This window comes from Dromaius novaehollandiae, chromosome 4 (assembly GCF_036370855.1).
Source record: "Dromaius novaehollandiae isolate bDroNov1 chromosome 4, bDroNov1.hap1, whole genome shotgun sequence".
NCBI classification, from domain to species: Eukaryota; Metazoa; Chordata; class Aves; order Casuariiformes; family Dromaiidae; genus Dromaius; species Dromaius novaehollandiae.
The window spans coordinates 45502527-45516829 of NC_088101.1; the positions used below are offsets into that span (position 1 = coordinate 45502527).

Below are 14303 nucleotides of genomic sequence, written 5' to 3' on the forward strand. Positions count from 1 at the left end.
GCTTAGATAGAGAAAAGGAACAAATACTTTTCTTTTCAGAATGATATTAAGAATTTGAAAAAGAACAGAACTGAGAAGCTGTTACAAATATTTCATGTATATTTACTATTAAGACTAAAGTATATTTAAAGTGATATGTGACACATTTTAATTGCAAAGTCCTGCAAATTACCTTGGAAGTGAAGGATATACATTTCCAGTTTTAAAACATCAGTAGTTTTTGCTATAAAAGCTAGAACATGAATGCATATAAAAATGTAGCAAAGTTAAATCTACATGCCTGTTTTCACAGTCTTCAACTAATGGACCTTCATTAAACTCCCTCACAACCTTCCCCAGCTTACAAGTGAGTGAACCAAATGATTGTACTGAACACGAATCTAAATGGTTTCTGTTCACAGTATGGAAATATATTTGCAAATTATATACAGAGAGATGTGTATGCACATACTGCATATCCTTGATCATCCAAATTATTATAAAGCTAGGTTGATGGAACATAAAGAGCTAAAAGGCAAAGAACAAGAAATTTCAAAATTGCTTCAAAATCTATTTCTGCTGTAAAACAATATCTACAATATTTATGCTGTAAACAGATACCTACTATAACCTGATACTATAAAAGCCAAAAATAATATAGTAGAATGGTCTAAAAGAAACATTATAAATATATCTACAAACCAACTATACCTTCAGGGTGTTCATCCTCCATGGAATTGTCATTTCATATTTTATCCATTACATGAAAATACTCCACTGTTCCTCCAAGGCATTTCTATTGAGCAAAGGAAAACAGCCTCTGTGCTTTAAGAAATTACTCCAGTGTCTTTGTGTATACAATGTTATCCAAAAGCTACATCCTCCAAGCTCTACTACCATCTGTAGTCTAAAAACAAAACGCACTAAAAGTATGATGTATATTTGCATCATTGTAAAAGTAGTATATGAAGTAAAAGTGCTAACAAGTTTTAATTTTTTTTTTTTTTAAGCTTGATAATACCCACCACATTCCGGACACTATTTTAATAAGAATGATTCCAGCTCTAGCATCTCTTCATTTGTTAAGATCCATGCAATATAAAAAGCAAATGCTTTTTAAAGCTACATTAAAATATCATACTTGATAATATACTCAACTTACTTGATTAAAATACTCAACCTGAAATAGTCCAAAGACAGAAAATATCTTAATTGTTTCTTTCGAAAAATACTGAAAGGACAAAACCTTCCTTTTAGCAGCAACTAAATATGATTGATAGAACAATCAAATTTATTTAAAACACACTTGTCCCACATTGTCTTTAGCAATGTTACCTTATGAGTATGTGTGTGTGTTTGCAAAAGAAAGGGTCCAGTAGGAATAACTACTCTTTGGACAAATATCACAGGTTGCTTTAAGGAATGGCACGGGTGAATTGAAATGCAGCTCATAATATTTTTTGGTTTCTTCAAATAACTTACATTTTGCAGCACAGTTCTTAGAGTAAACAGCACTATGTGTTTTAATAGTAAGGCCTAATTTCCTGCAATGTTTGGAAGTTTCCATATAACCGCCCCTATTAATACCAAAAGAATTACAAAGGTCTGTCTATCTGAGCAATTTTAATACATTAAACCATATTAATATAAGAATGCCTTTCAAAATATACCAAATTATAGAAGAGTGAATTAAGAAACTATTAAAACACTCATTACCAGATGAAAATCTCTATTGGTAGCTTGAACCACAGACTTTTCAAATATTACAACAACATATTAGCATTTAGATTTGGGTTCAGATTAAAGATACATTTTGAAAAAAAGCAAAGACAACTGATCCATACACAGCATATCTATAAAAATCTTAGGAAAGATTTTAATAGTCACAGAAATCTTAGGAAAATAATAAATACGTGTAGTCCACAAAGACATGTATGTATGTGAAGTGCTATTTCCTTAAAAACACCATCTGCAAATGCATATGGTTGGTAGCTAAAAGTAATTTCAAAAAGGTCCCACTACATTCCTGATTTCCAGCAGAATATGGACACACACAAAAAAAATATAAATAAAAACAATGAGAACTCATCTGCATGACTACTGGTGATATGAAGAAGGTGGTACGTGTGTACCAGATATCTACATCAGAGACTAAAAGAGAAAGTGAAGTGACAAAAATCAAATGTTTTTTAAATGACAACAAACAATTTTGGAATTTTTACTTTTTACTGCCAACAAATCCTATGTAAGATGAATAAGTACATAATAGGAATAAAAGTATCCCCTCAAATGCTGTATTTATAGAATTGAAAACATAGATATACAGCTAAATTATGCCATCACCAGCCCTACTATACATAGTCAGCTGGGCTTTATGCAGTTTACTTACAAAGGTCTTCATATTTTGTTCTCATACAGACTTTGAAACCTCCAAGTATTGATTTGCAGTTCCATCAGTTGTTAAAATTTAAACCAGCAAAGAAAGAATACTTCTGTAAAAGCATTAATAATCTGTAAAACCCACTGTTTCAATAGTAAATGGAAAAAATTATCCTTTGTGCAGTGGAGCTCAAAATCAGGATTTTTATTGCCAAAAAGATTGCTCATTTACTCAGTTCTTTTGACTTAAAGGTTAAGCTTCTGAAAAAACAAACATTGCTGAATAAAATGAAAGGAAAGGAAACGTTGATGGAGATAACAGATCTATTAAATTAAGGAAATTATTTATTTTTATCCTCAAAGAACCTGTTTGCCCATTACAAGATGACAAACTGCTCATATCTCCAGCAGTATTATTAGAAACTGTCACACAACAGACATGCAGAGTTGTTACTGTCCCTATTTAGAGTTTAACCATTGCCTTTAGTGAACAATCTCAGTCTCTTGCGGCAAGTTTATCTCTGCATTTTAAAAAACTGTCCTTCACTTAAGTGTTTCTAAAGGTGTCATTTGGGGGAGAGTTCTTTGCAATTAACAGAATGCTCTCACTTGAGAGTCAGTTGCTGCACAGAACAGAACGGTAATAACAGAAGATTAAGGAAGGGGAAATCCCTCAAAGATTCATTAACGCAGATTGCTTGGCCTGTAACAAGCCCCAGCAGATCACAGGACCCCACACTCAGACATTCATGATGTTCCTATTTATTGCTCTGAATAGTTCCCTCTGACAAACGAAAAAGAACATGAAAAAAACATGAGCATCTACATGCATGGCTACTTAGGTAAAAAAGCTGATTAACAGTTAAATCTTATTTTACCTAACACTTAAAACTGAGTAGTAAAGTGGTACACAACTGGAGTGGAGCTGCACTAGTTTTCCACTCTTACAGAGACTGTCAGAAGGTACATCTAGAATTAGGTCTTCGAGTCTGCCTCCTCTCCCTTTTTCACTACTAGAGAACAGACATTTGCAGGGTTGTCACACTATAAAGGTGTGAATGGCTGTTCCTGCAAAGTATAACATGTGATCACTTGTCCCATCTGAACTGAAAGATTGTAATGTATAAACAAATCCATGGTATTTTTTATAATTATATTGTATTATCACAGATATTTTGCTATATTTCAAGCAATCATTTCCCATTATAATCAAAAGAGAAGCCCATTCCACTAATAGAGAAACCAAGGCATTTACTGGGAAGCTTTCTTATTAGCTTTTTGTATTTTCCTAGACCTCATCAGTAACTTTATTTTCACTCTTTCAAAAAACTAGTAACAATATGCAAGCATCTAATTAATAAAGAATATCTGTAGGACCAGAGTCTAGAAAACCTTTAATTCTTGAGAAAACATAGATATTTTGACATATAGCTCAATTCAATATCACTGTTAAATTCAGTTTAGGCATTTACTGCTGAGGATAATTACATGACAAAGACTGTAGCGGGGTTATTACAGGAAAACTGAAAAGCTGCCTTTACTGACAGATAAAAATACGTCATAATCTCTATATAACAGAGAGACAAATTAAGACAAAATTGCTTATATACTAAACAAATAAAACTTTGGAGTACTTCTTATTGTTAGAAGGTGTTCCCAGCTAACATTTGTTTTTCAGTTATAAATCACACAGTAAAACGCAGATAAAAGAACTACTGTAAACAAATTGTTTACATGCCTTAGTCAAACAGATGCATTTCACTCCTCAGTGTGAATTTTCAGTTTACAAGCATATGATAATAGAAAGTTGAGCTCTGTAGGCATTGCTTTTTAAATATTCACTATCCAATACACATTGCATTTTGCAAGTAAGGCAAGCCAGGTAACCTTAACATGTTCTCATAGTTGGCTTGCATGTAAACTCAGAAACATATTCTATACACATTAGCATCAGTGCTGCCAAAGGACTCAATAAAATAACAGAACAAGCCTAAGTTTGTAAAACTCATTATATCTGGTGCGAAAATATTGTTTTAATGCATCTTCTGCAAAACTGATAGCTAGTTGGAAAAACAAAAACAAAACTTCTCAGGTATGCAATAACAAAACAAATGATGAACAAAACTCACGGCACATTCAACTCATTGTCTTTCGGATAAGACATTTTGCCACCATAAGTCATTAATGTATAACCTATTCCTACTCTCATACCAAATACATACTTGCATATCACGCCCCTCTATCAAAAGCCAAAGGAAAAAAAAAAAAGCATAAACTAAGGGTATTTTGGAGCAAAGTGATGAAAAAAGCCTGGTTCATAGATGAGGGTTCTTTACTGAAAGAAAGGAATCTTTCCTCTGAGGAGTTAGAGGACTACGGTCAAGTGCTCTTTCATAAGGTATTAGCATATATTGAGGAGAGTGGTACAGTCTGTGAAATTGGTAGGCTCTAAAATATTTGGGCTGCTGGGGACCTAAACTAACACCTACAAATTTCCACCAAACCAGAAAAAAAACACGACAGTTCACAGAGCACTGCTAATGTAAACCTATCTTTCTTCTTCCCTCTCCTTCTCTCTTGCACCAGGATGGACAATACAAGCAAGGTGCATCCATTTAAGAAATGAAAGTGTTTCCTTTCATAGGCATACTGTAGTAAACCTGAATTAAAGGGACAAAAGCATAGAACATGGTGGAAAGTCCATCTCTGAGAGATGTGGTTATAATTTACCAGATGGTAGAATGGATATTTCCCAACGAATCACTTCGGTTCACTTTATCAGTATTCATTAAAAATAAAACATTTCATGTTGGCATGCCAAGCATCAAGCTGCTTCTAGCAATTCCAACAGCTCCATGTTGGAACTTCTAGTCAAAATTCAGAAGAAACAACATTAAGAGTCTACAGTCCAACAGTAATTTTTGTTTTTCATTTTCTCACACCATAGTGGCATTAGCTAAAACAATCTCCATAGAACAGTATTGTCACTCCAAAAGACTGAGACATCTTCCCTTACTTACACACAGTCAAAATTCAGCTTCCTTTCATAAGCTGCTCTATGTAAACTGAGCTTCGAGACTATATTTTTTAGTAAGATATTTAACAGCTGGGAAACAGTACAATCACTTCTACTAGAATTTGATTAAATATGGGCGAAATACTTTCTGAAGCCCTAAAACCACATAAGATCGCTTTGCAGTTACTTTACAGTATCTGCTACTACATATCAGAATCACTTCCCATATTATATCTATATTTCTCATTTTATATAACCTGCCTGATTTTTCAGTTATTTAAATCTTCTTGATGGTCCCTAAACTTTAACTCTCACTACAAAATAAGATTCATTATAAATGTTCCCTTAAAGTCAAAAGATATAAACTCAATGTCCATTATGAAGAAAGCTGCTTAAATAACTAAGCACATTATTTTTGCAGTGTATTTTTTTTCTCTCAGTCTCTTGCATACCAGCCCCTACACTGTTTCTTCATTGTGATTGTGCCATTGATGATATCAGAACAGACCGCCAAGGATCGGAAGTGCTCCATGCTAGCAATTCAGAAATCAAGATTCTAGTTAGTTTCACATCAGAGTCACATACTTTGAAACAACATATATGACGTGTAGCATACTGACAGTAACCATTAAGTTCTAAAGTCCAGTGAGGAAATGTTTAAAGTCATAATTTGCTGCATTTACTCAAACTATTCTAAGACTCAAATTGTTGTACTGTACCATTCTCACAGCTCCGCCTGTGCTTTTCCTCAAGAAAGACCACTTGAAAATGAGACTTCCAAAACTTTTTCCAGATCTTGTTTTATCAGCCAAATATAAAGAGAACTTTCAACATTTTAATGACTTATTTTTAACTGCAAAAGACAAATACCAGACTGCATGTCTTTTTTTCTTCAAAGGTCTTACTGAAAATATGATGGCACTTAACTTTAATATATACACAAAGCAAAACAAAATCTCCCAAAGCCCATACACATGTCTACATGGGGAAACTATAGACAATTGCAGAGGTTCCTACTGCCCCCATCTTTGTCACCAATCAATAAAAGGTTGCAAAATGCACAGATATAAAATGATGATTGAGCTACAACTCACTTTCTGGTCCCCTGTAAGTAAGTCATTTGAAGAGGGAGGAGATGGCACAAATTCACAGAATTCTAAACTTGTTATTTTAAAACAGGAGGCATCCTATCTCATACAAAAAACTAGTAGCAGAATCTTACCTTGATCAAATGGTTTACCCGGACTCCATGTACGAAAATAATCATCCTGGAGAGGGAGAAACAACCTACATTTAGTACAATGTAAGAAATAAATGTATACAAGAAAAACAGGAATATGAAAGACAGAAGATGTATACCAACCTCTACTTCCTATGAAAGGCAAGCAGTAAAAAACAAATAAGAAAAAGATTACAGTCATCATAATGGGACAAGTTACCCATATGGAACAGAACACACGTAATTCAGAGGCCCGGTGCACTCACTAACTAAACAACGCTAACAAAAAAAATGTTATTTACTAGCATTTAAAATAAAAAAATGCTTTTCTCACAGTACTTACTTAGGCAATGTTTCTAATTCTGCCTTTAAAATGCTACAGTAGTTTTGTTTTCTTGTACATTAACATTCTAGGGTATTAGTAAACCTAATTACAGTTTCCATGAATAATTTTTCAAAACCAAGGTTTCAAAGCCATCATCAATAAAACAGAAATAATTTCAAAGAATAATAAATGAATTGTAAAAGATAAATATTCTGCTACACAGTTTTCAACTATATCAAGAAAAATTTATAAATCATCTTCCTAAACATAAAATAGCCTCCTAATTAAGTCATCAGCTGTATTATGCCACAATTGTAAGAAGGAAAAACTTCAATGAAATAAACTGCTTTCATATAAGATTTTAAGAAATTTGATAATAAATGACAAATTTACAAATCCTAGACATGTAAATAAATTGATATGGGTATGGCAGATAATAGGTGGAGCAAGAAGAAGACTAGAAAGAATAAAAGCATCTCTTAATTCAACTCATTACTCTCTAGAACAAAATGTTAAAGAGACTGTACTCAACATTTTAATTTTAACATAAAGCTAGGTTCACTAACTACAGTAAACGCTGGGTTTACTGTATCCAACAGTTTACTGCATCCAGCAGTTCTATCCCACTGGCTAAAAGATCACTTAGAAGATGGCAGGGAAACCTCAATTTATAGAAAACTGAACTGCTGGGAAAATGTGAGCCTAACACAATCATTGAAGTCACATAATTACAACAACTGGAGGGGTTATCAAGTACATCTTTAAATCTAAAATATTCCCTGGGTTTTAATAATTAAATAGTTTTACCTCAAAGAAAAAAAAAAGTGGTTGCAGCCTAAAGTCTTTCACTGATGATGTTTTATTAAGAAAACTGTTGTCCTGGGAATTCCTGCTTCAAGCACGAATCAGAAGGAGAATCATAGTTACGCACCAGTACTCATGCACTCCTTTACTCTGATGCTGCACCGGCTAACAATCTATGAAGCACAGTGTATGCCTTTGCCTTTTTTAGCACTATTTTTGGAAGTAAATAAATACAGACAGGCATATTAAATGAATTTTTTAAAAAGCCTGCAAGAGATGAGCCTAATCACCTGCAAGAGGTGATTATGACTGTGTTTTCCAATTATATCCTTCCTAATAGTAACTACAGAGATGCAGTTCCTACAGTGGGGTTCTGAATAGGTTTGAGCTAGCTTTAATGTAATATTGCTCCATGAATCACATGACATTGGCAAAACTGTGTAAACCATCTTTCAATTTTGAAAAAGCATGAAACAAATACATTTAGAAGCTAATGTTTAAGACTCTTTTTTTCCATTTAATTCAAAATCTCTATCACATAATGTTATGGTTTACAAATATACAGCACACACTATAGCCACATTATTAGGGGAAACAGAGAATAAATAGAAAATCCTCTATTTTCTGTCCATTTCCTTTTGTCTTTTTCCACAGGAGCCGATCATAAATTTATCTTTCACATTCTGTAACATGCACTTTTCCCAAAATGCCTATATACAGTATCCTTTCTGGATACTTTTCTTTTGTACTGACTGCTGTTATTTAAAAATATTTTGACTTTATCATGAAGAAAATTTTTTTTCAATGTTTTAATTTTTATTCTACATACAATTCCACTGAATTTTGGAATGCAAAAAGGATACATTCTCAATTAGATTTCATATGATGATTTTGTAAATTCCAGAACAAGCCCTAATGGAAGTGTTCTAAAACAGCAAAACACGGTATTTTCATCATTTTTTCTTCACACATCTTGTCTAGACTGAAGACTGCTACTGCAAGATTTATTTAGAAAGTGCTAGATTCTCTTTCCGCTTCTACTAAAGTTTCATCCAGAATGATCCCATTCAGACAATACACTTATTATTAAGATACTGAAAGAGTAGAATAACTAGAACATAAAAACATAAGAACAAAAGAGCAGTTAACCTGAGTCAGACTAAAGGCCCTTCTAAGGTAAGCATCCTGCAATATGCTTAGGGAACAGTGTAGGAGCCAGGCAAGCATATATTACACTTCCCCAAGTTGGCCCCGAACCATTTGCAGCTCAATTACTTCCTGAGCTAGACCTGGTTCCTGTGTATTTAATAGCTCTTATTTCTCTTCCATGAGCTTGCCCAATTTCACCTTGAACCTAAATGAGCTTTTAGAATTTACAGCAGCCCATGGCAAGGAGTTCAACAGCTTAAACAGACATTGCATGAAAATCACCTTCTTTATTTTGTTCCGGATCTACAATAATCTCAGATCACTTTGCTACTCCTCATTTTGTATTGGAAAAGACAATAAATTAATTTCCTTTCATCTTCTCCATACCACAGACAGCTCAACAGATCCCAAATATAACATCCCTCAGGCACTTCTATAACTACAGTCCTAGCTGACCTACTTCCGTTTACAGAAGCCACTCCATACTTTTCCTGTTACCCTTCTCTGAATCTTTTCCAAGTCTATTACATCTTTTTTGGGATGGTATGACTAGAATTGTGCACAGCAATCAAGATGAAGAAGCACTACACATACATACAATGCAATGATGTTATTTTGTTCTGCATTCTTTTCCCTATGATTCTTATACTTCCATTTTCTTTTTTCCACTGGTACTGAATATTGAATTAATGTTTGCATGGAATTTTCTACCATAATTCCACAACATTAATCCTGAGGGATAATCTTTGTGGAGTGTCTTCTCTTATGTACATCACTACTTTTATCTGTATTTAATTTATTCTGATATTTTATTATTATCCATCACTCAGCCTTGTAAGGTCTTTCTCCACAATTGACACTCAGTGTTACTAACCTGAGTAACTGAGTATCAACAGCACTGGGTCATATCACAGTTCATCTGTTTCATCAGGTCACTCATGAATTTGACAAATAACATGGTCCCCACCAAAGATGATGTGGAACTTGAAAGGTGACTGCCTGCACTATGAGAACAGGTCATTTACTTTATTTCATCTTTTTTGACTCAGTTTTTATCCATGTAAAGACATTCTTGCTTGTCCCATTAAGCAGGCATTCTTGCTTAATAGCTTTTGGTGAGAGATCTTTTCAAAAGCCTTTGGAAATACGGATAGAAATATAAACGTCAAAACTTTTATCATTTCCTTCTAGGCACCTCAAACGAATCACGCTAGATTTCTGGGGCACAACCTTCCCTTAAAAAAGCCATGTTGATTCTTCCCCATTATATCCAGTTTGCCTGCATGTCCTCTGGATCTACTCTTTATTACACTTTCTAATAATTTGCTTGACACAGACAGTACACCTATGGGCTGTTGCATCTCAGATCTCCCCCAAAATTCTGAAAAACTAGTGCCACATTTGCAATTTTCCAGGCCTCAGGTGATAAGGCAGCTTTAACTGAGAGAACCACAATTAGGAGCTTAGCTACTGCAGAGTTCCTTGGAGTTCCTTTAGGATTACTAGGGGAACACCACGTGGTTCTGGAGACTCGTCACTCTTGTTGTTACCCAAACTTTTGTCTTGCAATATGGAGAACAAAGGAGAAAACTGACCAAAATCATTCTCAAAGAATACCCAGCTTTACCCCAAATTAGCCATTTTATCACAGAAGTGAATGATGCAAGTCACTTAAGCTCTTTTGTTCAGTAACTGATAACACAAAAATTAAGAATTCATTATTAAGGAGGGTATTCATGCCAAAATACGAGTAGAAAACTCATAAAAGTCGGCTTTTATTACTTCAAAGCTTTTTTTTTTTAAACTACGATGAATTAAATGCCATCCCAAATCTATTTCAACACACTCTAAAAGTGTGATACACTTTTACTGATTTTCTAAAATAGTTAAATTTTCAAATCACCTCTTACTTTAGGAAAATCTATTATTGGATAGTTTAAATAAAAACTTTATGTACCTGTAAACACACAATGAAATAGTTAATTGATTCTCGGACTAAGAAAGAAATTTGGTTTAATAAATAGCAATTCCACAATTTTACAAATATTCCTAAAGACATTTAACCTATCACTTATATAAAATCTGGCTTCCTGTTATATTTAGACCTTTCCTGATCTTCAGTCAGACTTCGATTATTATCATGTTCAATACCCCCTTCAGTCATCAAGAGGATAACATACTTTTCAAAGCCTCATTTCTCATAACTTTAACATAAAATGAAAAAGAGGATAAACACATTCACAGATGACAGTAAAGGCTGATTAGCGCTACACAGTGCCTCTAGCCAAAGTATCCTCTAACAGTCTAGAAATGCCAAAAGCCAATGTCTCAGAAAAGAGCCTACAACTTCATCTGATCTCCTTCAATGGCCTCCTTGCCTCTGCCCTGCACTAAAAAAGGCACGTTGTGAAGGCATATGGAATAAAGTTGCAAATTTGTCACAATAATCATTCTGCTTTTTCAACATTACCTAGCTAAATGTATCCATGCATTTTAAATAGAAAATTCATCCTTAATGTTCTTCTTCAGACTATAAGTGATATTTCAATAATTCTTTCAAGTCTTTCTGTCTGAAAGACACATACAGCACTTCTAGTAGCCACGTATCATGGACTTCAATGGGGCTAACATCCTGTCTAAAAAATTACACATGTTTAATCATTATGCTCAGTCAGGGTCATAGAGATACCATACCTTTAGGAATTAAAGTTCATGCTGCAATTACACATCTGTTTTGAGATTAATATGTATTTGTGCTTTGTCCTGAAAATGGCTTAACTTAAAAAATATCATTTATGTAGTCTGAAAATCTGATAGCCTTAAGAAAAGAATTCAAAAAGGCCAAAAGCAGCTTACTAGAAAATGTTAATCAGAACAGCTTAAAAAAAAAAAAAAAAAAAAAAAGTATTTTACCTAACCCATTTTTGTTGCTTCTTTCTGGACCTCTATATTCTTCTAGATGCATTCCTCTCTCCTTATTCTTAAAAAATAGTTGGCACAACACTTTTAAGAAATACCCATTTGATTAGAGTAAAAGTGAAAAGAGATGGGGGATACTGGAAAAAAGCATATCTTAGCTTTTGTTCATTTACAATTTCTACCTATGCAAAAGGCAAAAAATACACCATCCTTCTTATGACAGAGTATGGTATATCTAATCTATTTAAAAGTATAAACACATTCATGTAAGAAAAGTACACAAGTACAGGGAAAAGCAATACCGAAATGCTTAGACTGAAAACCAGGCCCACTTTGAATGAAACAACAAAGCTCCTTTTGGCAGAAACATGGAAAGGTTTCACTTAGAATTTCTTTAAAACTTAAAAGCAAGACACAAAAGTAGTGGTTTCATAACAGATAAAACAACCTTGACTATCATACCAAATATTTATACAAATGGTTGAATGTTTCAATTGATCCATATTTATATTTGAGTATACATTTTGGACCCTCTTCAGAAGTGCAATAGGATAGCTATTCTAAATTTTAAAAAGTGGCAATGTAGCTATACAGTAGAAGCTTTGGCGTCTTGACTGAGATAAAAATATTATCCTATTCATTTTCTTTCTTACACAGAATATTTATGTTACATCTTTTTATTGATTTCTCCTCTGCCGCATTCTCTGTGGATGTTGCCATATACTGCTGACATCTAGCCCAAGAATTATTATCTAATGAAAATCTGTATTGCTAAAGAATGTAGTGATACATGGTAGCTATGATGACTGATCCAAAAAACAGCAGGTGTCCTAGAGCAAATAGGACAGTTTCCTAGGAAGTATTTTCAGACCAAGATTGACTTGCAAAAATGAATAAAGCAAAATCCAGCACTTCTTTCACATTCACACTTCTACCTTTAGTGTAGCCTAAGCAATGAAGAGTCTATATATTAAAATAAAAGCTAATTTATGAAAGAGAATCTCCTAAAATTGAAGGAAATTTTCTGAATTTATAATTATCTTTACATCTTAACCAAGTAATAACTTCACTGTTATAAAACATTTTTATAGCAGGAATATTAAATGCCTGATTTACAAACTGTCAATTTAGGGAACACTCCAACAGACAATTGCTCAATGTGAGGAATTGCTTCATATACACTGCCTTTCAAGACACAAAGCTCTTAACAGGTACCAAATCAGAAAGGATATTCAGAATGTCTCTGTACTTCATTCAATGCCAAACTAAATTCCACTCAAATTTTACACAACTTACTGGAATGGAGAAGATACATTTTGCTGCTGGCTTCCCTGTCCCTTTGTACTGGCTGCCTTCTTTTTTCTTTTTTTTAAATCAGAAAAGAGCTACATACTCCAATTTGTGGATGGACATGAAATTGTATTCTGGAATTCCAGAAACAAAAATGTCCAGGTTGCATCTGTTCTACAATGTCAGTTAAAACCTGCGGTATTAGATTCCATCAGACAAATCATTGTTTTCATTACTGACATTAGCTATTAGATTATTTTGCTGTTTTTAATTTCAAGTGTTTTTTAATGGTTTTCTATTCCATTATTTTATTTATATCTCAAACACATACATCTGCTTCTTATCAGGTTAGAGAGATCTTTGTATCGTGGACAATTTTTTTTACACATATCTTGTTCCAGGGCCTTCAGCCCCATGTCAGTAATATTTCCCCTACACTGGAGAATCCTAAATTGTTTGGTCACATGCAGCAGCTTACTGCAATAAAAGGTTGAGACACCATCAAAGTTTCCATCACATGAGAAATCTACCCCTTCCAAACAATGCAGTTTTCTCAAATGCATGAGGGCCACAGGCAGCATATCTAGAATAAGCAATATACTACCAAGGACAGTACTATCCCAAGACATAAACCATAACTTTGGAAGCCTATGCTGTACCATGGAAATGCACAATACTTGTGTACTTGGAAATTCTGCAACCTGCAGCCTGAGCCAGTCTGGAATCCTCTTCCAGGATACAGAGGGACTCTTTAATAGAACGTGGATACCTATCTGCATATCAGATGGTGCTTTTCATCTCTGCTCCCTTACACTGCCATCTGAGCAATCATAACCCCTGAGAGTACCCTGTTGTGTAGACATGAAGTGAATATTTAGCCAGCTAACTGCTGGATAGTTCAAGGGAGTAAGATAGCTACCACACTCCCCAACACCATACTTACTGTCACAGTATCTTAGGTCTTGGAACATCTTTGAGGGCAGGTGGCTTGGACACACACAAGACCATGTGCTCCCAACCACTTTTTTGCCTAATGTTCCAGATGCACGCAAGGGGTTGCACAATCTGAGGGACTGTGTGTGCCTACCTCACATGTGACGCCACATAGCTGTGGACCCCCAGCAAGATTTTGTCAGGCTCTGAAACTAAGGGTCTCCTATCCAGCACAGCAGGGACGGTTTTGCTAGTGAAGTTTCTGGCTCCATACTGTCTTCCCACCAGGA

General features: G+C 34.4%; 1 protein-coding gene across 1 annotated transcript in view; it reads right to left on the bottom strand.

Moving 5' to 3' along the window:
• SPOCK3 (SPARC (osteonectin), cwcv and kazal like domains proteoglycan 3) overlaps positions 1–14303 on the bottom strand; it is a 217448-nt gene that overhangs the window by 131382 nt on the left and 71763 nt on the right. The window contains exon 3 of the mRNA XM_026122889.2: positions 6597–6642. Within this exon, the coding sequence (XP_025978674.1) occupies positions 6597–6642 (46 nt within the window). The remainder of the gene's footprint in view (positions 1–6596; positions 6643–14303) is intronic.